Source organism: Schistocerca piceifrons, chromosome 1 (assembly GCF_021461385.2).
Source record: "Schistocerca piceifrons isolate TAMUIC-IGC-003096 chromosome 1, iqSchPice1.1, whole genome shotgun sequence".
Lineage (NCBI taxonomy): Eukaryota > Metazoa > Arthropoda > Insecta > Orthoptera > Acrididae > Schistocerca > Schistocerca piceifrons.
This window is the reverse complement of record NC_060138.1, coordinates 873,874,657-873,902,449: the sequence shown is the minus strand read 5'-3', so window position 1 is coordinate 873,902,449 and position 27,793 is coordinate 873,874,657. Positions and strand designations below refer to the sequence as shown.

At 42.2% G+C, this 27,793-nt stretch overlaps 1 protein-coding gene across 1 annotated transcript in view; it reads left to right on the top strand.

Moving 5' to 3' along the window:
- LOC124802108 (prostaglandin reductase 1-like) overlaps window positions 1–26,628 on the top strand; it is a 73,438-nt gene extending 46,810 nt beyond the window's left edge. Inside the window, exon 3 of the mRNA XM_047263123.1 lies at window positions 26,063–26,628. Within this exon, the coding sequence (XP_047119079.1) occupies window positions 26,063–26,545 (483 nt within the window). The 3' untranslated portion in view covers window positions 26,546–26,628. The remainder of the gene's footprint in view (window positions 1–26,062) is intronic.
- Window positions 26,629–27,793: the final 1,165 nt, after the last annotated feature.

The following is a 27,793-nucleotide window of genomic DNA, read 5'->3' as shown; positions in this document are numbered from 1 at the left end:
TGATGTTTGTTGTAAATAATCCACTACTGTTGAAAAGGAAAAGTGATGCACATAATTATAATACCAGAAGGAAAAACGATCTTCATTACACCACACCTAAGGTTGTCTTCAGCACAAAAAAGGGGTGCAACACAAAATTTTGATCACGTGTCCAGTGATATAAAATGTCTGACAGACAGCAACTCCTTCTATTCCATGGGAGAATTCCTATCGTCGTAATGTGTAAAAGTTGTTGTATAGGATTTACTAACTCATATCTGTATATTTAAAAATATCTTATAAATGTTCAGTATGTAGCCATATTTACAAATTAATTTGCAATGCGAATGTAAAATGACTCGTTCCACATCATTACGATTTATTGTGCTGAATGATCCATGGAACATGAAGCAAACGAATCAGCTAAGTAGCTAACTGATAAACAGCTCTTCCTTTCTTTCCGATGGTGACCTGCTTCTGCTTTCATTGTTTTATCTTTTGTTTATAGCCAACGTTCTGGGATAAATTTTAACTGCTTTTGGTTGAACAATAGGGAAACACTCGATACGTTTGGCACACGGAACTTTAATGACAGGAACTTCCCTGGACAAACTGTTGTATACATGGATCTAGGCGATAACTGATTTGAATTTGCAGCTGTAAATTTAGCAGTAGGAGAGGCAACTGTCTAATATAATCGGTTTTCTCTAATTGACGAGAGCAAAGTCTTCAGTTTGAAATATTTACAGACTCTTTGTTACAGCATTCCGACGCTCATATCTTTTTGCAAACGTTCATCGCGACGCAAAGCACGAAGTGTTATTTCAGTCACTTTTTTTCACGACTGTGAGCATTACAGTCCACATCATCACAACGTGGCATTGCTTACACACACACACAGAACAGTTTTACTTGCTAATAACTCACTGAACAAAGGTAACCAAGCGAAAACAGTAACGCTCACGAGATGACAGCCTTCAACCATCCTACAATACAAACAGGTCTGCACACCTATGTGTGGCATTCAACAAGTAATGCAACATATTTTTTTCTCGCCCAATTTCGGATGAAAAAAAAAATGCGGAATTTGATGTCGTACAGCGTGGAATACTCCCGCCTCAGCCCCTATAGTTTCACGAAATTCTGATAGATGGCAGCGCCATAAGTAGCCTTCAAAATGGCGTCTGTAACGGAGGTGCGTTCCAAGCAGAGAACTGTCACTGAGTTTCTTTTGGCGTAAAATTCAGAGCATCGCAGATAGTCGCAGGTGCTTGCAGAATGTCTTCGGAGACCTGGCAGTGAACAAAAGCACTGTGATTCGTTGGGCGACACGCCTGTCATCATCGCAACAAGGTCGCGCAAACCTGTCCGATCTGCCACGTTCCGGCCGGTCGCAGACAATTATGTCATCTGCGGTGTTGGAATGTGCGCACACCCTCATCTGAGGTGATCAACAGATCACAAACACTTCGCTGCACAACTGGGCATCTCTGTTGTTAGTGTTGACACACTCGTCCATCAGTTGGGGTACTCTAAGGTGTGTTCCTCGTCGCCTAAGACAAGACTATAAAGAACAGCGAAGGACCATCTGTGAGTAGTTGCTTGCGCGATACGAGGCTGATCATGACAATTTTTTGTAGAACATAGTGACAGGCGATGAAATATGGCTTGATCACCCTCGAATCGGAAACAAAACTGCGATCCATGTAGTGGCGCCACAGCACTACCATCAGCCGTAAAGTCATGGTGATGGTCGTCTGGGGCTAAGAAGGGATTATTCTGTTTGATTTCCTCCCTCATGGTGCAACGATTAACTCTGAAGTGTACTTTGCTACCTTCAGGAAATTGAAGAAACGATTTCTGCGTGTTCGTCGCCACAAAACTGCTAACGAACTTCTCCTTCTCCATGGCAACCTAAGGCCTCTCACAAGTCTGCTCACCCGATAGGAGCTCACAAAACTTTATTGCTCTTCCTCATCTACCCTGAAGCCCGGATCTCGCACGTTCTTACTTCCATCTCTTTGGTCCAATGAAGCAGTACATAATGATGGGGGGAGGGTGGGGGGGGGGGTTATTGATCTAGCAAGGCTCTGGCTCCGACGCCGACCAGTAGAGTGGTGCCATCCTGACAGAAAGGCCTTCCCAGAAAGATGGCGTAAGGCTATCGCATTGGTCGGAGTTTATGTTGAAAAATAGAGTTTTGTAGCGTAAAAAGTGGAGAATAATATGACGTATTCGAATCCTGAATGAAACCAACCTGCTTACTTACTGACAACCGTCGTACTTCAACACGTCACTTGATACAAAGTAATGTACACTTCCGTCTGTTAAAAGATATGTATACGTGTAGGCCTCACGTTTGGAGGCAATACTGCAGTCGCCTCTGCGGAGGGTTACGAAATCTTTAAAGCACGTCCGGATCATCTCGTAAATCTTGACACCACTGTACAATTCGCTGCTCCAGTTTCACAGCCGTATCAGTGGCAGTCCTGTACCATTCACTTCTGAGATTACCCCATACGGATAAATCCAAAGGATTGAGGTCAAGCGATCTTGGAGGTCAAGGTACAGTTTTCGTTTGACACACCCGTCGTGGACGGTATGGCACGTTAGACTTCGTCTTATATCAGTAACAGAAAAGGCCTGGGTTCCATCGAGCGTATCAAGTTGCGCAAGGTAATGTAGGCCGTGAGTGAAATTTGAGCCCAATTGCGCAGGCACTTCATCGAAAAGTTAACAATTCAAAAACATTTGTACTGACTAAGACAATACTTCATACTGAAGTTAGTGTCGGTTCGTAAACATACATTTGCAATTACCCCGTATAATGGTCGCCTAATCGTAGATATTGCTATAATCGCACTATTTCACTCCCATTTACGGAGCTTGTTAGCACTTGATGTTAGGTTGGCGCCATTAAAATGCATTGTGGTAATCGCTGCTGCTTGCTGGATCGCTGCTGAGTCTCGATGCGAAAGCTGGCGCTAAATCTGGTTGTCTAGGGGTAAAAAGATGAGGTTCCGTGTTTTTGATGTGCTTTTGATGATAAATAATGAGCGAAACCAAAAAATATTTAAACTTCAAATATTTATTACTCTGGTGGCCATCTTAATTCCACTGTCCACCAAAGTCAATGACACAACACAAAGTAGCACTTCTTTTACATGTTCTTTGCAATGTTTATCCACCTCGAACAATAACACACATACACTTTACCAAAGTGACATTCAGACTCCGCTCCCGACCCTTCTTGCTGCTTGTATTTATAACCTTGTCAAAGAACTACTAAAAAGAGATATAGTTTATAAGTCACATGTACATCTGTTATCATAATTTGTGCAGAAAAATTATTAATTTATAGCGAGTGACATAATTTAATAGGTTATTAAAATGACAGATTTGTTGACTTGACAGAATAATTCTTTGTTACAAAAAGGCCATTTTTTATAAGTTTGTCAATTGACTTCTCTAATTTGCATAAATAAGTAAATAACATGAATTATTAAGGATTACATTGGTTTTCGTCTAAAATAGGAGTGTTTACGGAATACTGAGTGAAAACGGTCTTAGTGAACAAATAGGTTTCACTGGGTGATTTTTATTTAAGGAGATCCAAAATACGTAAGTTGGCCACTATTTTTCGTACTTCATATTAATTATTTAAGATGAACTTAGTGTTTTTACATGATGAAATTTGCTGTATCAGTGATCAAGTGATATTAACTTTTGTGTGGGTCAGTTATTCAGTATAATTTAATGGGTTGACTGTTTATGGATACTTGTTATGCAATCATTGTTAACATACACAATAACTTTTCTATGATCATAAATACTCGTGAAACTGGTTGAATTTGGAGGGTGTCGCATACTTCGGTAAAGTAAAGCCTTTAATAGGTTCCGTTACACCCGCAAGCGGCTTGTATGCGGACGATGTTTACCGAAATGCTTCTGCTTTTGCTATCGTTTAGTTTCACACCGCCAGCAATATTAATTGTGATACACTATGTACATAAAAGGGGCAATCAAATAAAAACGAAGCAGTTGGCAAAAAAGTCAGTAAACCGTTTATTATTTCAAAATACACTGATGTGACAAAAGTCATGGGACAGCGATATGCACATGTACAGATGGTGACAGTCGCATTTACACAAGGTATGAAAGGGAGAGCATTGTCGGAGCTGTCATTTCTACTTGGGTGATGATATGAAAAGGTTTCCCGCGTGATTAAGGCTTCACGACGGGAGTTAACAGACTCTGAATGCAGAATGGTAATTGGAGCTAGATGCATGGAACATTCCATTTCGGAAATCGTTAGGGAATTCAGTATTCCGAGATCCACAGTGTCAAGAGTGTGTCGAGAATATCAAATTTCAAGCGTTATGTTTTAACATTTTTACTAAATTATTATCTACTCGTCGGTAAGGTAATCCTCAAAACTTTGGAGACAGATGAACTGACTTATCAAAAGTGCATGTCGTCTGATGTTATCTAGAATCATAAGTAGAAGGTTAAAACGAAATTTTTCTCCACATAACTGAAATATTCGTAGATGCCTGGATCTTCATCAAGTGTGTGGTTCACAGTGAAAGTGATCGGTTCCAGTTTTATAACATTTATTCTTCCGTTCGTAACAGCTGATCAAATCCATATTGACACATTGCAAAGAGGCCGAGTTGTATAGTACGTCTTCGTAAAACAACTGACTGGTTCACAAATCAAGAAACATACTTTTTCACAACTTTAAATCTTAGTGAAATAATATTCAAGTAACTAACACAGGTTACACTTCGAGATATCAGCTCAAACTGCCCGTCGCAGCAGCCTCGCTGCTTCCCTATTTATATATTCTAAATAATGGATGGTAACTTGGACCTTTATTAATAATGACAACATATTTTTAACCGTATTTACAATTAAAAGTTCCAAAGCTAAGATGTTCTGATTACATGAATAATACGTCTAAAATTACAGAATTGAATATTATATGAAAGTTATAATGTAAAAATGTTTTTAAATGTCAAAATTCCATCTAAATATGAGTACAATAATGAACTTCACAAAATTAATTAATACACGCTAATTACACAACGACTCACATTCCTAACAATAATTGAAGCTAAGAGGGTAAAACGAAACAGGTTTTGATTGACAAAATTTGTAACAGATGCCTATAATTTTGTAATTAGGCTTATATCTGGTTACAACAATACGAGTTTAATTAATGAGGTCATTAAGACGTAATGTTCTTTACAGCTTTCATCCTAAATTTACGTTTTACAATATGTGCCTTCATTTGCAAGCGACAGAATAACTTCTTGAATGAGTAAACTACATTCGTAAAAGTCCAATTATTTGAATAATTACAGTTGGTGATTAATACCATATATTTTATTCCTACCACTTTCACTAATTCAAGTCTTTCCCATTACTACAATGAATGCCACAGTTTGTTAAAATACATCGTCGTTTGTTTTATTTTGTAATAGTGTCTGCAAATTAGCCTCCAATTTAGTGTCATTTTTATGAAATTCACGAATCACCACAATACCAATCATTTTAAAGTGAGGCATTGTACTACACGATGTCAGCGAATCGAAGTTTTCATTAAGTCTTTGCATATTAGGTATATTACAACGTCACTACGGACAACGCAGTGGCCGACGGTCTTCACTTAACGACCAAGAGCATCGGCGATTGCTTAGAGTTGTCAGTGCTAACAGACAAGCAACACTGCTTGAAATAACTGCAGAAATAAAAGCGGGACGTACTACGAACGTACCCGTTAAGACATACAGCGAAATTTGGCTTTAATGGGCTGTGGCAGCAGAAGACGGACGAGAGAGCCTTTTCTAACAGCGCGACGCCTGCAGCACCTCCTCTGGGCCCGTGACCACATTGGTTGGACCCTAGGCGACAGGAAAATCGTGACCTGGCCAGATGAGTTCCGATAACAGTTGGTAAGAGCTGATGGTAGGGTTTAAGTGTGGCGCAGACCCCACTAAGCCGTGGACCCAATTAGCCAACAAGGCATTGTGCAAGCTGGTAGTGGCTCCATAACGGTGACGGCTCTGTTTACATGGGACTGACTGGGTCCTGGTTATGTTCGGCTATTTGGAGATCATTTGCAGCCACTCATGGACTTCATGTTCCCAAACAACGATGAAATTTTTAGGAAGACGATAGGCATTTCACGGGGGCGCAACTGTTCGCGATTAGTGTGAAGAACATTCTGGACAATTCGAGCGAAAGATTTGTCCAACCTGATAGCCCCGTATGAATCCCATCGAACATTTATGAGACGTAATCGAGAGGTCGGTTGGTGCACAAAATCCTGCACCAGCAGCGCTTCCGGAATTGCTGACAGTTATAGAGGCAGCGAGCCTCAATATTTCTGTAAGGGACTTTCAACTACTTGTTGAGTCCATGCCACATAGAATTTTTGTTCTACGCCAGGAAATAGGAGGTCCAACACGACATTAGGAGTTATCCGTGACTTTTGTCACCTCAATGTAATCGCCATTGACTGTTAATTCATTTATCCCACTGTGAGGCAAAATGGTCAACGCCTTCATCGAAAAATGTTTGCGATTGCCTATGAAACCGTTATTGTAGTCAGATGTGTACCTCGTCGTCCGAAGTTAATCGCCGACCACGAATGTCTTTCTTAGGGGCTCCAAAAATGTGAAATCGCATGGAGAGAGATCGGGACTGTATGGAGGATGTGTAAGGCCTCCAAGCCAAGCTTTTGCAGCGCAGTCGAAACAGTTGTGGCAACATGTGGGCGAGCATTATCCTGCAACAGAATGATGCCGACCGTCAATAATCCTCAGCGTTCGAAGTCCTGCGTTGCCAACAGCCAAGCTCAGGTCCCATTGTTACCACCGCAGGTTCAAAAGAAATTAAAACAAAAGTCGCCCCATTAAAATCCGAACAGGATAGTTGATTCCCCAAACATTCGTCTTTACAGGTTCGGAAATGGTGTCTCATAGTTGTGACACTTTCAGACCATGCGTCATTTCTGCTTTGGTTACTGTAACTCAATATTTCCATGCCAGCTTCGCTGTAATTCAAAACTTTTATCTTTAAATCACTCGTCAACGTTGATTACAAATTTCTGTTTCCATTAAGGCCAGAGAGAACGTGTCATGTAGCTAATTAACATTACTGGATGACCGAATGGAAGTGCTCTGTTAATCAAATGTGCGAACGGAAAACGATTACGCAACTGCTGATTCATGTGCTGTCGTTGCGATTTCCATGATTACGATTTATTTTATTTTAATTTTTAGTTTTGACTGTTAGAATAGCATGGGTGTGATATTTGTGATACGCACGCTGGTGCGTCATGTTTGCTAAATTCCCGTTTTCAAATGGTTGTTTAGTCTGATTAAAAGCCGAAGCAGTAACTAATAATTTATTCCGCCCTAATTTTTAGTTTATCTATTAAAATTAACGATATTTTAGTAAGCGCATTTAATGGCACCTCCTATTCCCAGTTAGTGTCTTTTTCTCTACGAATTTCAAACGTTGTGAAAGTTCAAGAAGTGGCAGTTAATAAAACAAGGAAGATACTATGCTTACGAGTCTTTTCTACAGAAACAAATTTTGCTGACAACGGAAATTTTTATGAAATTCTTTCTTTGCCTAAATCGTGCTTTATAAAAAGAAAGTGAATTCTTACAAAAACGTGATGACTAATAAATTTGTTTATTCCATTCTTCTTCCACTGTATTCGGGAAAATTGTACTCCCAAACTGAGGTTTTGGGCTTCTAGGCTTAAATCTCTTTTGTAGCTAGTGTTCGTAAACGTAAATACTCGTTCTAGATAGTGCTCAAAGTGACACGAAGCTGTTTCTGTAGAACTGGTCCATCGCACTGAAAATAGAGTTTCGTCTCTGTGGCACTTACTTCCAAATAAATTAAAGGAATATATAATGAGATCTCCTCCGTGATAATCACACTAACTAAGACCAAATGTCTACGAATAGTCTTTTATGAGAAATACATTTTTATAATTACGCTGAACATGAACAATACGATCTGCTGTGAAATTTTTTCTGTTGATTATTAAGTTTCTCAAAATGCAAATATTGTCCAGGAAAAAGGATTAATTGTTGACAAAATAGGAAAAACAGCGAGTCCTATAAGAATTGTGACTCTCAAAAGGTGTATCCCAGTTAGTTGCTGTACAGATTCAGACCGTACAAAATACTGAAAAAGTTCTTATATATTCTTTTTGTATTTTTAATCCGCTAACATACTGGACCAGCAAGCCATAGCTTCGTTCACCTATCCATAATTTCAAACATATATCAAACCGTTTGCGAAGAGTTGATTATCATTCTTTACGATACCCGGGCAGTATAGTGGATCAACGGCGAAGAGAATAGCTGTTAAGTTTTGGGTCTTAAGCGGTGGCTGCAGGCATAAATGTCCTCAAAAGATACAGTAGCTAATATGGAAACCGGAATAGGTGTTTTGTTAAACCCAACTGCAGATGCGTAGAAAACATGCCAGGATATCACTTTGGAGCAAGTCACCTTGACAAAAAATCCTCAGGAAGAATCAGTGAAAAGACACGCTTATTCTTTCAACATAGATGTGCAATCCTTTAATGAGTTTCAATCCTTTAATTGCAACACGAAAAGACGTCATATTAGAGCCAAAAAGATAAATAAAGTTTATCCTGATACTTCGCAGCTTTCGGCTTCAAAATAAGAAACAATCAAGCAAAGGCTTCTTCTGAAGAAAAGACTTGAAAACTTGCTACTACGAATGTATTGTTAGCCAAATGACACAAAACAGGCGATTGTCCAGTGAAATTGCCATATATTTATTCAAGTTCCTGCCGCGTAACTAAAGAACTTACAATTACATAAAATACTCTGTTCACTTTTTTAAAACTTTCACTTACATGATTAGTTATCGGGCAGTTACACTCTTCACTATAGTTCCTAAAAAAGAAGTGATGTGACAAGCTGATGGTATCTCCGCAGACGGGTAAATCAGATTTGTTTGGACTCTGTCCCACTCTTAGTCTCAATGCGGCATTTCATTTCATGAATGTAAACAGTTACCCAATTTTCCAAGAAAGAAACCAAATCTCTTGCAGTACAAATATGGAATTAAAAAACATTGCATCTGCCATTTTTGAGAGCAATATTTTTTTTAATTTCATATGTTTATACAAACGAAAATTGTATGACATCTGTTAGATAAATTCATGACTGAATCACAAATTAACGCGCGTTATTGAGCATACAGTACAGTGATATTCAAGTTAAATCATTTGGAGCGTGAGCGGGAACGTTGGAGTTGTAAACCAACAATTTATGGTCAGATGAAGATTACCACTAACAGTAATTTATTTTCTCGTTAATCTCGTGTGAGAGACTATTCTTATAAAATTAAGAATTGTGTTGTTCACTTACTGATGATCTGAGAGCGGTTTAGCTTCTCTCTCTCTCTCTCTCTCTCTCTCTCTCTCTTTCTTTCTCTCTCTCTCTCTTTTTTTTTACCGTGAATGAACTACTTGAAAACTATCAGAATCGTACAAATACTAGTACATATCTCGTGAGACGGAAATGTGTAGTAGCCTTTGACTATACGAGTGACGAATAACAGCCAGTCATTCACACCATGGAAATACGTGGGAGTAACAATGAATACAAACATGATGTGGAACGATGACGTAAAATTAATAGTTGTGGACATTGCAAATACAAAACTTCGGTTCATCAGTAGGAGACTGAAACAACGCTGTTTTTCTAGGAAATAGATCGCTTGTAAAACACCGGTACAGCCCGTACGAGCATATAGTCCGAGTGTGTGGGACTCGTACAAGGACGGAATGCCGAGAAACATCGAATTTTTATGCAGAAGAGCAGCACAGATTTGTTTGACCATCGGGGAAGCGTAACAGAAATACTGGAAAAACACAACTCGTAGAACAGGTTTTCAGCGTAAAGACTCTGGATAGATACAGTCGAGATAATAAAGGTAAAGCTAGGCTAATAAAATTATATTAACTAAACGAAATACTTTTTTTGCTTTGTTTCACAAAATTTTATTATTTTGTTGCGACATGGGTTCGACAGATTCCAAAACAAAACGAAAATTCTGTGTTCAAACGGTTCAAATGGCTCTGAGCACTGTGGGACTTAACTTCTAAGGTCATCAGTCCCCTATAACTTAGAACTACTTAAACCTAACTAACTTAAGGACATCATCACATCCATGTCCGAGGCAAGATTCGAACCTGCGACCGTAGCGGTCGCGCGGTTCCAGACTGTAGCGCCTAGAACCGCTCGGCCACCCCGGTTGGCAAAGTGTCTGTATTCGCCCGGTCTCCCGTACCTTAAATGGACCAAACGGCACAGAATCTGGAAATTTGGAAGTTTGTGGTAATTTCCTATGGCACCAAACTGCTGAGGTCATCGGTCCCTAGGCTTACACACTACTCAGTCTAACTAATTTGCGCTAAGGACAACATCCGCGCCCAAGCCCGAGGGAGTACCCGAACCTCCTATGGGGAGAGCCGTGCGAACCGTGGCAAGGCGCCTGAGACCGCGCGGCTACCCCGCGCGGCGAATCTGGACAGTAGGTGACTGCAGCGTATTGTGTGGTTAGCCGAGTAGCGATTTCAGATGATGCAAGGTGTCGATTACTACGACTACCCAATAAGCCGTTCAACAATTAGCCTTTTTTTTATGGGGAGGGGGGGGGGGCGAGGAGGGTGTAGTTCACGCTGGAGGTGGTTCTGTTGTTATTTGGGGATGTTTTATGTGCTGTGACTCTTGCCCACTCATTCAGGTTACTGAGAACATGAACCACCATTTATTTCACATACCGGGGACCAAGAGTTGCCTTGCCTTCTTCATCTTCATGATGAACATGCTGCAAACTCTGCTGCCTTCGCCGGCAGCGGTGGCCGTGCGGTTCTAGGCGCTTCAGTCCGGAACTGCGCGACCGCTACGGTCGCAGGTTCGAATCCTACCTCGGGCATGGATGTGTGTGATGTCCTTAGGTTAGTTAGGTTTAAGTAGTTCTAAGTTCCAGGGTACTGATGACCTCCGATGTTAAGTCCCATAGTGCTCAGAGCCATTTGAACCATCTGCTGCGTTCCAACATGATAACAGCTCTTTTCACACGGCTGCACGCACACGGCCCCAGTTTGATAAACACTTAGGCGCTTCATTGCACCTTATTGACCCGCTGAAGGCCAGGCGCATACTGGAACGCAGCCGACGGAGGGCAGGGCAGGTGAAGTCAAGGCAGCGGAGCGCAGGCTTCTGTTAACTTACAAGTGTTAAATGCAACAGCGCAAACTGAGGCGCAGGGCAGGGCAGAGTGGCTGCTTCCGCCTGTGCCGTGGTGTCCAGGACACAGTTTACTGCGGATGGGCCATAACGCTGAACGGGAGGCATACAGACCAAATGCTCTCGCGGGGTGGGCGCAACGATGGAAACTGCCTCCCTATACCGCTCACTCTATGTGGTGAAGTATTTCCTTCGCTGCACGGCACTGTCCTGCCCTTCGCAGGCTGTGTCCTAATGTGCACCTGACACGATGCTACAGAAATTGTCTGGCACTATTGGAACAGCAGATAAAATCTAGCAATAAACATCCTTTGAATTGCCTCACTCAGTGGCATGTCATTGTTAACGCATGTTTACAACTGGATTTGGGACACTGGAAGAAATTTGTGGACAATCTTTCACGCGCTAATTGAAGTCATTATCAAGGACAGAGCCTGCCTTATACGATATTATCGCAGAATAGAGAATATACAAAACGGAAACTCGGCTGCAATCCATGCTCCAAAATTTATTGTGCGTGTGGGGAACCTGCCATATTGAAAAAGAGTAAACCGCTGTGGCTGAAACTAAAGGCGAACGGATACGTTTTGTTTGTTTTATTAACTGCGCATTTTAGTTGCTGGGCTTTCCCACAAGTAAACAGTTGCTTGATGTATTGCTAAAGTTATAAATATATAATTAGCAGCAGTAAGAGAAACGACGGAACAGAACAGTAATAAGGGGTTTTCGACAAAGTGGCTGATATTAATATATGAGAAAAGTGTGTTTTCCAACTTCCTTGCTGTAAACAATAAACACTAAACTTCAAAAAATACTGTATGTAAGTGAAGCAAAACTACATTAATTAAATAGTGCAAATAGCTCTAAGCACTATGGCACTTAACATCTGAGGCCATCAGTCCCCTAGACTGTGACCGTACCAACAGCTACATTAACTCCTGCAATTAGTTTTTCCGTAGAGTTTCTCATTTTCTTTTAAAAAATTAAAAACGACTTGTTTCGCATTAGCTCACTTCTTTGACTACTATGTGCAATATCTCTCATTCGATTCTGAGGAGACTAACTGGTGCACAAAATTGACTTCTTTCTTATCTAATAGTTTCAAATCATTGGTGAAGTGTCTGTTTTATCGGTGTTGCTCATAGTTACTGTGATACTTTATTTCCAGATACTCTGCAGCGTAAAATTTGATGGGTTTGCAGTGGAAAATGTGGTCGCTGGCTACTTTACGTTTGCTTCATTTTAGGTGATATGTTGCTGTGTACTAAATGTAAATTGTTTTTCAATTTGGGAGTAAAGCTACATCTCATTACGGTATGGAGAAAATAGAAGTTTAAAAATCTTATTTGAGTGCCTCACAGCACCACGTACAAGTAATCTGGAGCTTAGTTGTGAGCAGTTCACGCAAATAGATTCACGTTTCCCAACTTAGTGGTCATTAGTTGTTGGTGTACTCACTGCTGGTAGAAAATGACAAAGAAGAAAACATTTCATACGAATAGCTACATAATGAAAAAGCTGAAATACATCTCATGTTTAGGACAAATCTTGACAAAATTTTCTTTGCAACACTTATTATGATTTATAAAACGAATGTGGTTCACATTACATTATTGTTAGAGTGAACGTATAGGTCTGGGCCTAATTCAAAACATCTGCATAAATTAAATTGTAACACATTCTGTTGTGTTCAGTCAAAGTAATACCAATGTATTGCTTTTGGGTTGAAAGCATGAATAAACATTCCAACACTGACACAGCTCCTGAAGTGTGTCCCATAACAGCTGTTCCTGTTGGAAGTGAAGTCGATTTATCAACTCAGCCTCCTAGAAAAGAAAAATTCAGAAGTAAAATAAGAGTGCCACAAGGAAAAGCGTCATTGACATCTGAAGCTAAAAGCAGTGGCTGTTCACAGCTGTCACAGCTGTCATACACACTCCCCTATAAGCGGGGTTGCCAACTATACCGTTTTTCCCAGGAAATCCCGTATGTTGGCTACTTTTTTGTCAGATGCAGTATTATTTAGACTTTATCCCATATTTTTTCAACTTTTGCAATGGTAGTTAAAATAATTTATTTTGCTTGACACATCATAGATTTTCCCACAATCTCTGTTGTTGCGGTGAACAAGTAAACCGGCAACAGCGCTTACGTTACGAGCCTGCTCTGGTGGCCGGCGTCTCGGAAACTGGAGGAAGGACCACATTATTCAAAGCTAGAGTGTGTGAGCATTGTTCTAGTCTGATCCGGAGTTTGCGACTTCTTGTTTTAGTATGAATAACGATGAAGATAAGGTGAAATCACTGTCAAGGAAAAGAATTAAAAATGTGTGTGTACTATTCATGTTGGATTCGTCCACTGAGAGCTAATATTTTCAAAGTCTTCTATTCTATCTGCAGAGGTGGACAGAGGTACGCAACAGATGTGCCACCGAACTTATAAAAGCAGAACTGCAGGTAACACTGAATTTTAATTGCAGAGAATTTTGTACACATATAAAATCGAATGAACCTTTGCGAAGCAAAGTTTGTAAATAAATACAAGCAATAACGTAAAATAAGATATGTACTCACGTTTTAATTATATTGTTACTGTTCTTTGTAGAAAACACCATTTGAAGTATTTATTTTGTAGGCTGCCTTCTTGACACCTTATTTTCTCTTTAAGGTGTTGGCAACCCTACAGATCTTCGTCAGTAGTCGTAATCTTATCAGCAGTGGCTTGTTTAACTTCTCGAATGTCCACTGTGCATGTCCAGAACATCCGGTTTTTCAATAATTCCTGTGGGAATAAAATCTTGGACAATAAGTTCTGGTAACCGCGTGGCCCATGAGATGTTTCCATACCGAGAGATAACAATCACAAACCTTCCACGAACAACGGCCAAGCAGTTTCGCACGGTGTGGCAGGCAGCACCATCTTGCTGAAAGTAAGAACCTTCGAGTTAAGCAAAGCCGTCATAAACAAGGATGAACAAAGTCTTCCAACAACATAGTGACATAACAGTCTAAATTAAAAGTTACTGTTTCTCCATCTTCATTCTCAAAAAGTATCTGCCTACAATACCAAAAACAGCGAATCCACACTATCTGTCGCTTCGGGGAAGTACAACAACCTTCCATGCAGCGCTTTAGGATTCACTCGAGACCTGTATCGTGAGTTCTCTTTGTTGGCGAAAGATGGAAACGGGCATTGCTGAACATGAACAAATTATTCAAGAAATTTAAGGTACCTGACTGTGTTGACCAACATTAGAGTGTTGTCTTAAAAAAAAAGGTTACGCTTTTTCACGGACTTAGTTTAGAAATAACTACGAACTGAGCTAACACGATGTTGCATGAGCGAGCTTTTCATTGCTATTGGCATATAAAATTACTTGATACAGGAATTCTTCCAAAGTAGTGGTAGGCGATCCTTCAAATTTGACATAAATTTCAATTCTGCATAAGACTGATTGCACCATTCTTTATTAAATGTTACGCGTTTCAAACAATCATGGTCGCTCATAAGACACAGATCTAGTTTTAGGCTCAACAAACTGGGCACATTGACTGTATATAGCAATACAATGATCACTTCGTAAATGCTGCGTATGGTAACACAGTTGTGAATTCACTGAAACCAAGTGTCAAACTCAGAACTAGAACTACATCTTATGTCTGGCGATATTTTTCGATATTAACATTTAATAAAGGACCGTGCAATCAAGAGTTTTACTTAATTGCAATTTGTGGCATACAAAATGACATTCTTTCCTTTACCTTTTACTCTCTGGCGCTCAATATAGCCTACCCCGTTAGCGTAATATTCAAGGTCGAAATATATCAGTCGGCTACACGCCAACCTGTATTGTAGATAGTGTAATGTTCAATCCCTACTACAGTTATGTTCTACCGAAACTACGGTTTGGTAGTTTTGGCATTGCCGGTAGCATTGGTAGGGAAAGTAATGAACATGATTGTGTGAGGGAGAATCTGGGAGCCGACGACTTATCTTTATTTTTTTTTTCTTTTGTTTTTTTCTACACACACACACAATTAAAACCACACATCCGCACATCGTACACTGTTAGCCCATTGTATATTTTATATCCTTACAAAACATTAATTGTATAAGTAACAAAAAATAGTTCATTGCGCAACTTCTGGTCTTTTATACATTCAAAACAATTACTTTTGATATGGCTTACATCCACAAACATACAAAAAATCTGCATGATTACTCTTATTATTTTGTAGTTACATAGTTACGTTCATCATCATGGCCAAAGCCAAGAGTTTTCTGTTATTATTGATAAGTGCGACTGTTGTTTGCGAATAACAGAAACTTGTTTTACATACGCTTGAAGAAGTACTGACGCGATGTTTGATATGTGTTCGTTTTGCGTTTTTTTCTGATTTTACCTTTTTTTGAGGAAATTACGTTTTCTAGCGCTACATGATCAATCTGTATTGTTTTATTTTTGTTTTTGCTTCAAACCTCTCTGTTTCACGTTACAGATCAACATTTTCGAATGAAACTTGAATTAAACTGACACATTCAATTTTGTTATAAATTCTATTTATTTTAAAGTAACAGGTGGGAGGATAGCTATGTAGAACAAAAATGTTCCATCGTTTTCGAGGACCTTTATATATCCTCATTCAGTTTCTAGACAGGTGACCGCTTCCTGTTTCTAGCGGAACCTAGTAATATCGATACGCAAAGAACACTATCAGAATGAGGTAAAGCCCGATAGGTATGCAACACACCTAATGTAATGTGGTTACGATCTTAATCGACCAAGGCTTCTAGGTAAACTACTGTAGTCTACGTTTACTTCTGATATTCTAAAATAGCGTACAGTAGTTTTACGATTCTACTCCCTAAGCATGTAAGATGTAAGAATGGTAGTGAAGGCGTTAATGCTACCACGTGAAATAAATTTGTAAATATGAGGGAGTGTTGAAGATTAATGCCTCCGAATTTTATTATATGAAAACTCTCAACGCTCTTTAAATAAAACAAACGTTATTAACATTCTAAATCTTTATTCTTCGATGTCTACATATTTATCTCGCATTATAGTCACCCTGTGACGAACACATTTCTCCCAATGCGAAACTAATCTGTTGTTACCGTCGCTGTAGAATGTTTGAGTTCGTTCAAGGAGGCACAGCCTCTGCTTGCACAGCTTCATCGCTATCAAAGTGAAGTCATCAAACGTGTTCTTCGGTTTTGGAAACAGTTTAAAAGTCAGATGGAACAATTTCGGGACTGTATGAAGGATGATCGATGACGGTGAACCCAAGGCGTCGGATTGTTGCAGATGTAGCAGCGCTGTCGTACGTGGTCTGGCGTTGTCATCCTGAAGGGGAGGGTGCTCCATTTGTGGACAGACGCTTTCTTTGGTTGTTGTTGTTGTGGTCTTCAGTCCTGAGACTGGTTTGATGCAGCTCACCATGCTACTCTATCCTGTGCAAGCTTCTTCATTTCCCAGTACCTACTGCAACCTACATCCTTCTGAATCTGCTTAGTGTATTCATATCTTGGTCTCCCTCTACGATTTTTACCCTCCACGCTGCCCTCCAATACTAAATCGGTGATCCCTCGATGCCTCAGAACATGTCCTACCAATCGGTCCCTTCTTCTTGCGAAGTTGTGCCACAAAATTCTCTTCTCCCCAATCGTATTCAATACCTCCTCATTAGTTATATGATCTACCCATCTAATCTTCAGCATTCTTCTGTAGCACCATATTTCGAAAGCTTCTATTCTCTTCTTGTCTAAAGTATTTATAGTCCATGTTTCACTTCCATACATGGCTACACTCCATACAAATACTCTCAGAAACGACTTCCTGACACTTAAATCTATACTCGATGTTAAAAAATTTCTCTTCTTCAGAAACGCTTTCCTTGTCATTGCCAGTCTACATTTTATATCCTCTCTACTTCGACCATCATCAGCTATTTTGCTTCCCAAATAGCAAAACTCCTTTACTACTTTAAGTGTCTCATTCCCTAATCTAATTCCCACAGCATCACCCGACTTAACTCGACTAAATTCCATTATCCTCGTTTTGCTTTTGTTGATTTTCATCTTATATCCTCCTTTCAGATACTATCCATTCCGTTCAACTGCTCTTCCAAGCCCTTTGCTGTATCTGACAGAATTACAATGTAGTCGGCGAACCTCAAAGTTTTTATTTCTTCTCCATGGATCTTAATACCTGCTCCGAATTTTTCTTTTGTTTCCTTTACTGCTTGCTCAATATACAGACTGAATAACATCGGGGATAGGCTACAACCGTGTCTCACTCCTTCCCCAACCATTGCTTCCCTTTCATGTCCCTCGACTCTTATAACTGCCATCTGGTTTCTGTACAAATTGTAAATAGCCTTCTCCCTGTATTTTACCCCTGCCACCTTCAGAATTTGAAAGAGAGTATTCCAGTCAACATTGTCAAAAGCTTTCTCTAAGTCTACAAATGCTAGAAACGTAGTATGCCTTTTCTTAATCTACCTTCTAAGATAAGTCGTAGGGTCAGTATTGCCTCACGTGTTCCAATATTTCTACGGAATCCAAACTGATCTTCCCCGAGGTCGGCTTCTACCAGTTTTTCCATTCGTCTGTTCTTTGGTTAGAAACTCGAAGCACTGTTTCTCAAGCACTGACATTGTTATGTTAGACGACACCATGTTAAACACTACAGTTCTGGGCTCCGTGGAGGCAGAGGGCTGCAAAAATGTAGACATGAAGAATAAAGATGTAGAATGTTTCCAAGATGCTACTCCAGGTGGGTGTTAAATGAATGTGCGCAACGCAAAATACTAAACGCGAAAATTAAGATTTGGCTCTGTTTGACTACCCCCTGAAGCAGATCTTAGGATCTCTTAATGGTGATATTATCTCCTCCTTCTTGCTCTTTAACATATAAATTACAACATAAACATAAATGTATAGTTAAAGGAACAAGTAGCTACACATGATAACTGCTCTTTCTGCTTATACATTTATTGTGGATTAAAACCCCTCTAAATATTAGAAATGTTTATATATCAATTCCGATGGACATAAAGATATACAAATGGATTTCCTAACTAATGTGATTGGTCTATTGCCCAAATCTACCCCTTTTTATGGCTACGCGATCTTATATAAGTAACACGAAATGACTGACTTCACCTACGTACCATGCATTAGAAGACTCTACTTTCAAAAATGATCTACAGTGGTGCGCAACCTCAATGGAAATAAAATTTGCGTGATCACAGCTGTTTAGCTTTATAGCCCTAATAAGCAGAAGCAGTTAGCTATATCACGATATGTACTGTGTCCGGTGCGTCGGAGTGCTGGCTCTCGTACACGTCTGCGACGATGGAAGAACTCCAGCCACAAAATAAAAACTCTTTCAAAAACTAGGACGGTAGAAGGCGGTCGTCTGACTAGTGCGATCTAATACTGTCTTCTCCTCTCTGTGTTGTACAGACAAGAAACGCGAACTCCCAGCCACAAGAACGCTATTCAGATAACGGCTCTACTTGAGTGTAGACAGAGGAAGTGCTCTCAGTCACTGAAGGCTGTGTATTCAACGACGTCTCCCTACCCGGAGGCGAAGTCCAAAATCGTATAGGCTCGCAACAGTACAGTGTCTAACCGGTCTAATTATAAGATAACCGACTGAGAGCAAAGACAACAAGTCGGTCTGTACCTACAAAAGCTGCTACTAACCGACCGTCAAACATGGGCGCTCAAAAATGGAAGACCTCTTTCCATCCACCGCTGGCTTCCCAGCAAAGCTCGGCCCCCCTCCCTTGTAACTGCAGAAGGCGTATCATATTCTCGAAACCACGGAATATTCTCCCTCTCTACAGATTCTTCCGAACGCCGACCAACCATATTTTAGTCTTTTGTCGTCCAGCGCGGAAAGTTTGCGAGGAAATACCTATCCTCGTTAATTAGGAATAGATACAATGGTACGCTTCTCAGAGTAAGAATCCTAGGAAATAACCCAGCCTGCGTGATTTCCGAGGTAACGCTTCCTCGTTCCTCTCTGCTGTGTCCAAGATTTTCAGAGTTTTCGAAGTATTATCCGGTTGGGTCTTCCGGCCTCACTACAAAACTGGCCGGCCGCCGCTGTACTGTGCTTCAGCGCTCAGATGCCCCGACCGTCCGTCTCGGATACTTCCTGTGTCAAGCAGCACCAACACACCTGTGCGGGCTTTTCCACCCACGGCTTGTGTTACGCCTGCCGTTTCATTTCGACTGGCGTTACAACCTCTACTAGTATAGGCAATCATTCATTACGCCGTTTTGATAATAAAGACACTCCGTCACCTTTCATGCAATAAGCGTTAACAACTATTTACAAGGTGTACGTGTCAATGTCAGTCTTCTTTAAATATTCATATATAAGGTGTACAAACTATCAAATGATACGTAATTCCGGTTGTAAATCATGGTAAAGTTTGTAGATTAGTGCTTGTAAGGTGCGAAATTATAATCACCTTACATGTTAAAAGCGTTGGTTTTATTTAGGACATGACCAAGTGGGCTGAAGTGTGAAGGGGAATTTGGATTGAAGAGAGAAGCATGTAGGGTAATAGTCCGTGGAGTTGTGCAAGGCCACCATGCCACAGTCAGAGCATCTTTCTACTAAGTAAGAGGCCTCAATTTGAATCCTGGCCTTGGTAAAAATTTTCATTCGTCGTTTCAGTCCACACATACACTGAGCAGAGAGAACATTATAACGACCTAATAGCCGGTATGCCCAGATTTGGCGCAGATAACAGCAGCATTGTGTCGTGGTATGGAAGCAGTGAGGCCTTGGTAGGTCGCTGATGGAGCTAGGATCACATCTGCAGACACAAATCACCTAATTCCCATAAATTCCGCCACGTTCAATCACATCCCGGATGTGTTTGATCGGTTTCAGGTCTGGCGAGTTGGGAGGCACATCAACTGAAACTTGCTACTGTGGCCTCGAACCAACGATTCACACGTTTGACCTTGTGACATAGCGTATTATCTCGTTGAAAAATGCCACTACAGTCGGGAAACATGATCGTCATGAAGGGGTGTACGTGGTCTGTAACCTGTGTACGATACTTCTTGGCCATCTTGGTGCCTTGCACGAGCTCCAGTGGATCCATGGACACCCACGCGAATGTCACTCAGAGCATAATGGAGCCGCTGCCATCTTGTCTCCATCCCGCAGTACAGGTGCCAAGGAGCTGTTCCTCTGGAAGAAGACAGATTCGCGTTCTTCCATAGGCATGATGAAGACGATATCGGGATTCATCAGACCGTGCAACGCTCTGCCACTGCAGCAACGTCCAGTGCAGATGGTCACGTGGCCATTTCAGTCGTAGTTGGCAATGTCGTAGTGTTAACATTGGCACACACATGGTTCAGTAGCTGCAGCCGCCCATCTTTAGGTGTGTCAGATGTACCCTGTGTTCAGATGCACTTGTACTCTGCCCAGCATTAAAGTATGATGTTATTTCCGCCACAGTTCGCCGCCTGTCGTGTTTTATGTCTGCTCAGCCTACGACGTCCGACATCAGTAACGGGGACTGGCCGGCAAGCTGCAGGACGTCTGGATGTGGTTTCACCTTGGTTTCGCCACGTGTTGAAGAGACTCACCAGCATTCCCCCAACACCGGACAAGCCGTGAAGATTCCGAAATGCTCGTGCCGAGCCTCTGAGCCATCACAATCTGCCCTCTGTCAAACTCGGATAGATCGCTCGCCTTCCCCATTCTACACACGGACAGCACGCTCACTGACACTACATGCAACACGCGTGTGTCTGACTAGCGGTCATTCCTCGATCGGTGACGTTGCGATCACCTGAAGGGGTTTATATCGATAGTAGGTCGGTGGTCATAATGTTCTGGCTGATCTGTGTAAACATCATTGATGTTAGACACTGGAAAAGGTCTCTGCAACCGTACAGTTTCATTTGATTTATTTAAAAAGCTCTAAGAGTTTTCACATGCGGGCTTTCAAATAACTACGCACCCACCGATTCAGAGGTGCAATATTAAAAGTTTTGGCTGGTTTCGTTGTCAAGGGGCTGAGATATGTAGTTGCCGTATTACAGACCAAATACTGCTGAGTCTACAGTATACGATAAGAATACACACATGAATCGAATGGTCGAAGGTTTCTATCACTCGGCAATTGCGAATTATGAAAGTAACATATACATTTATAAATGAAAGATTACAATTAAATAAAATCAGCAGGTAGTATCTTAACGACTTTAAATGATGAGTACGGCAGTAGAAGTACTTTTGAGAATGCGGTATATTTCTGCAAAACACTTATTGCTGTCGATTGTCGGACAATTAAATAAAATATAAGCTGAATAACAGGGAAATAATAGATTCCTACTGCACGTAATTAGTTAAGAACGACGACATAGCTCGCGAGATATTCGCTTCTAAGCGCACACTACGTCTTCACTGTGGAAGCCACAGAAATATAACAAGTGCACAAGTCGGCACCCCGAAGTATTTCTATCTCTCGCGACAACGCGCCGTCGCGTCCTGCACTTCTTGTGACCTGTGCCGTCCTCCCCGTGTCCTCTGCGACTCTCTCGCACCGCACTGTCGCTAACTCCCTCCATTCACTTCGGTAGTCGCCTCCCTTACTAAAGAGCGCTGTGATTGGCTAGAGCTCTCCCTCCACGTCTCCAAGCAAATGTATACTCACAAGCGTATTGAAACACATTCGAAATACCGGATTTACATTTAAATACACTACTGGCCATTAAAATTGCTACACCAAGAAGAAATGCAGAAGATAAACGGGTATTCATTGGACAAATATATTATACTAGAACTGACATCTGATTACATTTGCACGCAATTTGGGTGCATAGATCCTGAGAAATCAGTATCCAGAACAACCACCTCTTGCCGTAATAACGGCCTTGATACGTCTGGGCATTGAGTGAAACAGAGCTTGGATGGCGTGTACAGGTACAGCTGCCCATGCAGATTCAACACGATACCACAGTTCATAACGAGTAGTGACTGGCGTATTGTGAAGAGCCAGTTGCTCGGCCAGCGTTGACCAGACGTTTTCAATTGGTGAGAGATCTGGAGAATGTGCTGGCAAGGGCAGCAGTCGAACATTTTCTGTATCCAGAAAGGCCCGTACAGGACCTGCAACATGCGGTCGTGCATTATCCTGCTGAAATGTAGGGTTTCGCAGGGATCGAATGAAGGGTATGGCCACGGGTCGTAACACATCTGAAATGTAACGTCCACAGTTCAAAGTGCCTTCAATGCGAACAAGACGTGACCGAGACGTGTAACCAGTCGCACCCCATACCATCTCGCGGGGTGATACGCCAGTATGGCAATGACGAATACACGCTTCCAATGTGCATTCACCGCGATGTCGCCAAACACGGATGCGACCATCATGATGCTGTAAACAGAACCTGGATTCATCCGAAAAAACTACGTTTTGCCATTCGTTCACCCAGGTTCGTCGTTGAGTACACCATCGCAGGCGCTCCTGTCTGTGATGCAGCGTCAAGGGTAACCGCAGCCATGGTCTCCGAGCTGATACTCCATGCTGCTGCAAACGTCGTCGAACTGTTCGTGCAGATGGTTGTTGTTTTGCAAACGTCCCCATCTGTTGACTCAGGGATCGAGGCGTGGCTGCACGATCCGTTACAGCCATGCGGATAAGATGCCTGTCATCTCGACTGCTAGTGATACGAGGCCGTTGGGATCCAGCACGGCGTTCCGTATTACCCTCCTGAACTCACCGATTCCATATTCTGCTTACAGTCATTGGATGTCGACCAACACGAGCAGCAATGTCGCGATACGATAAACCGCAATCACGATAGGCTACAATCCGACCTTTATCAAAGTCGGAAACGTGATGGTACGCATTTCTCCTCCTTACACGAGGCATCACAACAACGTTTGACCAGGCAACGCCGGTCAACTGCTGTTTATGTATGAGAAATCGGTTGGAAACTTTCGTCATGTGAGCACGTTGTAGGTGTCGCCACCGGCACCAACCTTGTGTGAATGCTCTGAAAAGGTAATCATTTGCATATCACAGCATCTTCTTCCTGTCGGCTAAATTTGGCGTCTGTAGCACGTAATCTTCGTGGTGTAGCAATTTTGATGGCCAGTAGTGTAACTTGAAATTAAATAAATATTCCTACGGCTGGACCATAAACACGCGCTAACACACCTTATTAAATACATAAACGAATTAAATAAAAATTTATCAAAGGAATAGCAACAAAAGGTAGGCCAGTTGCCTAATGCCTCTGTGCTTTCTATAACACAGTAAATATTTAACCAATTTCTTCATGAACAGTATTTCGGATATAAACAAAGGCATAGACGAATGAATATATTTATAAGCATGCTGCTACCGTTTTTTCGTGTCACTGTGGAGTACTTATGACCTGACGCGTTCGATAGTAATCGGCAACTTCGACCTCCAGTAACTCCTGTACTATTCATGTTACATGCCTGTAATTCATACCAATTTAGGTTTACACTAATAGCTTTCTAAAGACACGTTGATCGACAAAATCTGAAGAACCGTTTAGATTTTGCAAATTCGTTGCTGGGTGTAACTTGTATAATTTACCGTCCGATACTAAAATGTAAGCTAATAAAGATATTGAAAATTTTATTTCACCATCAGAATCGTCGTGCAAATAATAGTAATGTGCATGTTTCTTTTTGAGGTATCACGATTCATCTGGATACCATTAATTTCTATATGAACTGTGAGATGTCTGCCATTAAGGTTTCACAAAGTCCGCCATCTTTGGCACTCCCTGCTGTGAGGGTACTGGTGTGTAGTATCTGTAAGTGGCTGTTCTTTGGAGGGCGACAATGCACAGTGGCGCAGAGAGTCGCAAGCAGTGGCAGTTGTTGAGAGGCTGTGGAAGGTGTAGGCTGCGTGAGCCAAAGGCGGTTCCGTAGCGAAGGATTTATCTCAATGTTTAATAGTAGTGGCACACAGTTTGAATAATAGTGTGTTTATGTTTGTGCAGTGTGATAAAGGAAATGAATTAAATTTTACCAGTTCTTAATGCATCTCCATCGGTTAGTACCACACCATTGCATTTAGCAATGAACGAAGTCTCGATATACACCGTCAACTAAAACAAGAGGCATGTAACATAATAATCATTAATTAACCAATATAATCTCCAAGGAGATACTAACCAATATAAGCTTTGGCTCACGCAGCCTACACCTTCCACAGCCTCTCAACTACTGCCACTGCTTGCGACTCTCTGCGCCACTGGGCATTGTCGCCCTCCAAAGAACAACCACTTACAGATACTACACACCAGTACCCTCACACGCCATAGAAATCTCTTTCATCGACACAAAGCAACGAACTCGTCACCAAGGAATTCCCAGCCACGCCACGCCTGGACCCCGGCTAACGTTCGGCACCACGTGGTCCAGCTAATGTGCGGCATCACGCGGTTACTTAGGCCGGTATTACACTATCACATTTCTTTGTCAATGATTTGATCAAAGATGTGATCAAATATTCCGTCAAATATATTCGACAAAGATCTTTGACGTAACGCTAGAAGGGGTATTACACTGTCATCCAAGTTTTCGTCAAAGTTCAAGATGGCTGACAACAACAACTTGTTATTAACCGCAGCAGTTGCATGTACCACAATTGCACTGTGTGCACATGCGAAAGATAAGTTGGAGAAAAAAAGGAAACAAACCTGGGTAAAGCCGTGGGTTCTACGACGACACGATAAAAGCATTCAACAAAACTTGTTACGTGGAGGACGTCAAGTCGTACATCAATTACTTAAGAATGGATGAGCATACGTTTCTGTATGTGCTCAATGAAGTGTATCCTCATATCACAAAGCACAATATTCACTTAAGAACTGCTACATCTGCAGAAGACAGGCTCACTGTAACACTCCGATTCGTTGCTACAGGAGAGGGTTATGTTAGGTTAGGTCAGGTCAGGTCAGGTCAGGTCAGGTCTCCAACCTTCGTAATCTATTTTTGTATTCCGAGTGCCTCACATTGTAAAGCGCCTCATCAGCTTCACACATCTCTATTAATTTTGTAGTTGTCGGCACACACCAATTGTATTTACCTACAGACGATAGAGTGCAGCGAGGCTAACGCTCCATGTGGTAACATGTCACATTGCAGTGAACAGAAGACAAGCGACTTCTTTGATCAAATCTACAGCGAGGCCCTAGGTTTGATCAAATATTGGACGACATTTGACAAAGTTCCCTATTACACCATCAAATATCTTTGACAAAGATATTGGACAAAGATATTTGACAAAGAAATTTGATAGTGTAATACCGGCCCAACGAGCCGCGGCTCTGACGAGCGTCCTGCGCTGTCGCCCCAACTCCGAACAGGGCGCCACAAATGGTTCAAATGGCTCTGAGCACTATGGGACTTAACAGCTGTGGTCATCAGTCCCCTAGAACTTAGAACTACTTAAACCTAACTAACCTAAGGACATCACACACATCCATGCCCGAGGCAGGATTCGAACCTGCGACCGGAGCGTCACGCGGTTCCAGACTGAAGCGCCTAGACCGCACGGCCACACCGGCCGGCTAGGGTGCCACAACTCGCCCATTGCCTCACACACATGAAAAATTCGGCCATATCACTTTTCAGCACGCCCTTGTAAATGGACAGATATCTGTTATTTTATCTAGCCTACGGCCTGTGAGACAGAAAGGCGCCGCCTTCAGTTGTGTTTGCTACGTGTCAGGTTATAGGCTTCGCCGGCAGCGACGAGAAGGTGCGCTGGCTGAAGGAGGAGCTGCAGTTCGACGAGGCGTTCAACTATCGCACGACGGACGCCCGCCGCGCACTGAAGGAGGTGGCGCCGGCGGGGGTGGACGTGTACTTCGACAACGTGGGCGGCGAGCTGAGCAGCGCCGTGCTGCCGTGCATGCGCCACGGCGGGCGCGTGCCCATCTGCGGCGCCGTCTGCGCCTACAACAGCGAGGCACCGGTGCGGGCGACGACGGTGCAGCCGGCAGTGGTGGGCCGCGAGCTGGTGCTGCAGGGCTTCCTGGTGTCTCGCTGGCTGCCGCGCTGGGACGAGGCGGTGGAGCGCATGCGCCGCTGGGTGCTGGACGGCCGGCTCGTCTGCCGCGAGACCGTCAGCCACGGCTTCGACAGCCTGCCGCGAGCCTTCATCGGCATGCTGCGCGGGGACAACCTGGGCAAGGCCGTCGTCAAGGTCTGACGGCTGGCGGCTCACCCAATACTGCTATTCCTCATTCAGCTGCCTCCCTGTACCAAAGCAAAAATAAAAAAAGTGTGTGTCAACTGCTAGTCTCCTTTATTTTTGACGAAGTAGCTCAGTTTTCATACAGGGTGTCCAGAAAAGGACTCCCTGATTTCAAAATTAAATATCTCGAAAACAAAGATCGATAGAGGAATGCAGTAAACGGTATGTTTATTGTGAAAGCTGTAAGAAGTTTATACAGCTGTTTGAAATAATAGTTACAAAAGCTGCTAACAGATGGCGCTGTAATCGCCATACGTAATGCCTAGTATAAATAGTGATCCGAAGCCCAGAGCGATCAGTTCCACTATTGGAACGTGAAAGGAGGTTAGCGTACCGAAGGAAGAGATTAAAACCATGTACTCCATTGAAAAACGCGTTTTTCTGGTGGTAGAGTACCACATGTTAGAAGAGAGTCCTACGGCAACAAGGCGAAGTTTTCAAGCACGATTTAATGTTCCAAAAGGACCCGATGCGAAAACCATTCGTACGCTCTTCGCAAAATTTCAACGAACAGGCAGCGTAACTGATGATCTAGTGGGGCATGTTGGCCGCAAGCAAACCGCAGTTACGCCTGAAAATATCGCCACAGTTTCTGGAATTATTCAGCGAAATCCAATGTCATCCGTCCGTAGAATTGCATCTGAGACTTGTTTGAAGCGTTCCAGCACACAGAAAATACTGAGAAAGAGCCTACACATGTTTCCATTCAAAATTCAAACGCACCAGGCCATAACCGTACGAGCTGTGCAACAAAGGTTTGCCTTTGCTAATCAGATGCTCACAATGATTGATCTGCTCTACAGATGAATCACACTTCCAGCTGAATGGATACGTGAATAAGCAGAACTGGCGATTTTGGGGTTCCGAAAAGCCATATTGGTGTGAAGCGAAACCCCTGTATTCTCCTAAAGTTACTGTGTGGGCTGCAATATGCAGCAGAGACATTATTGGCCCTTTTTTTCATTCGAGAAACGGTAACTGGTGCACGTTACGTTGCAATTTTGGAACAATTTGTCGCCACACAGCAAGCGTTAGAGGATCGACCAGGTACTGAATTGTTTATGCAAGATGGAGCCCGACCACATCGGACCGAACAAAAGTTTCGCTTTCTCGAGGAATACTTCGGGAATCGAGTCATTGCTTTGGAATATCCCAAATTTACTGGTGCAGGCATGGATTGGCCTCCATATTCGCCGGATTTGA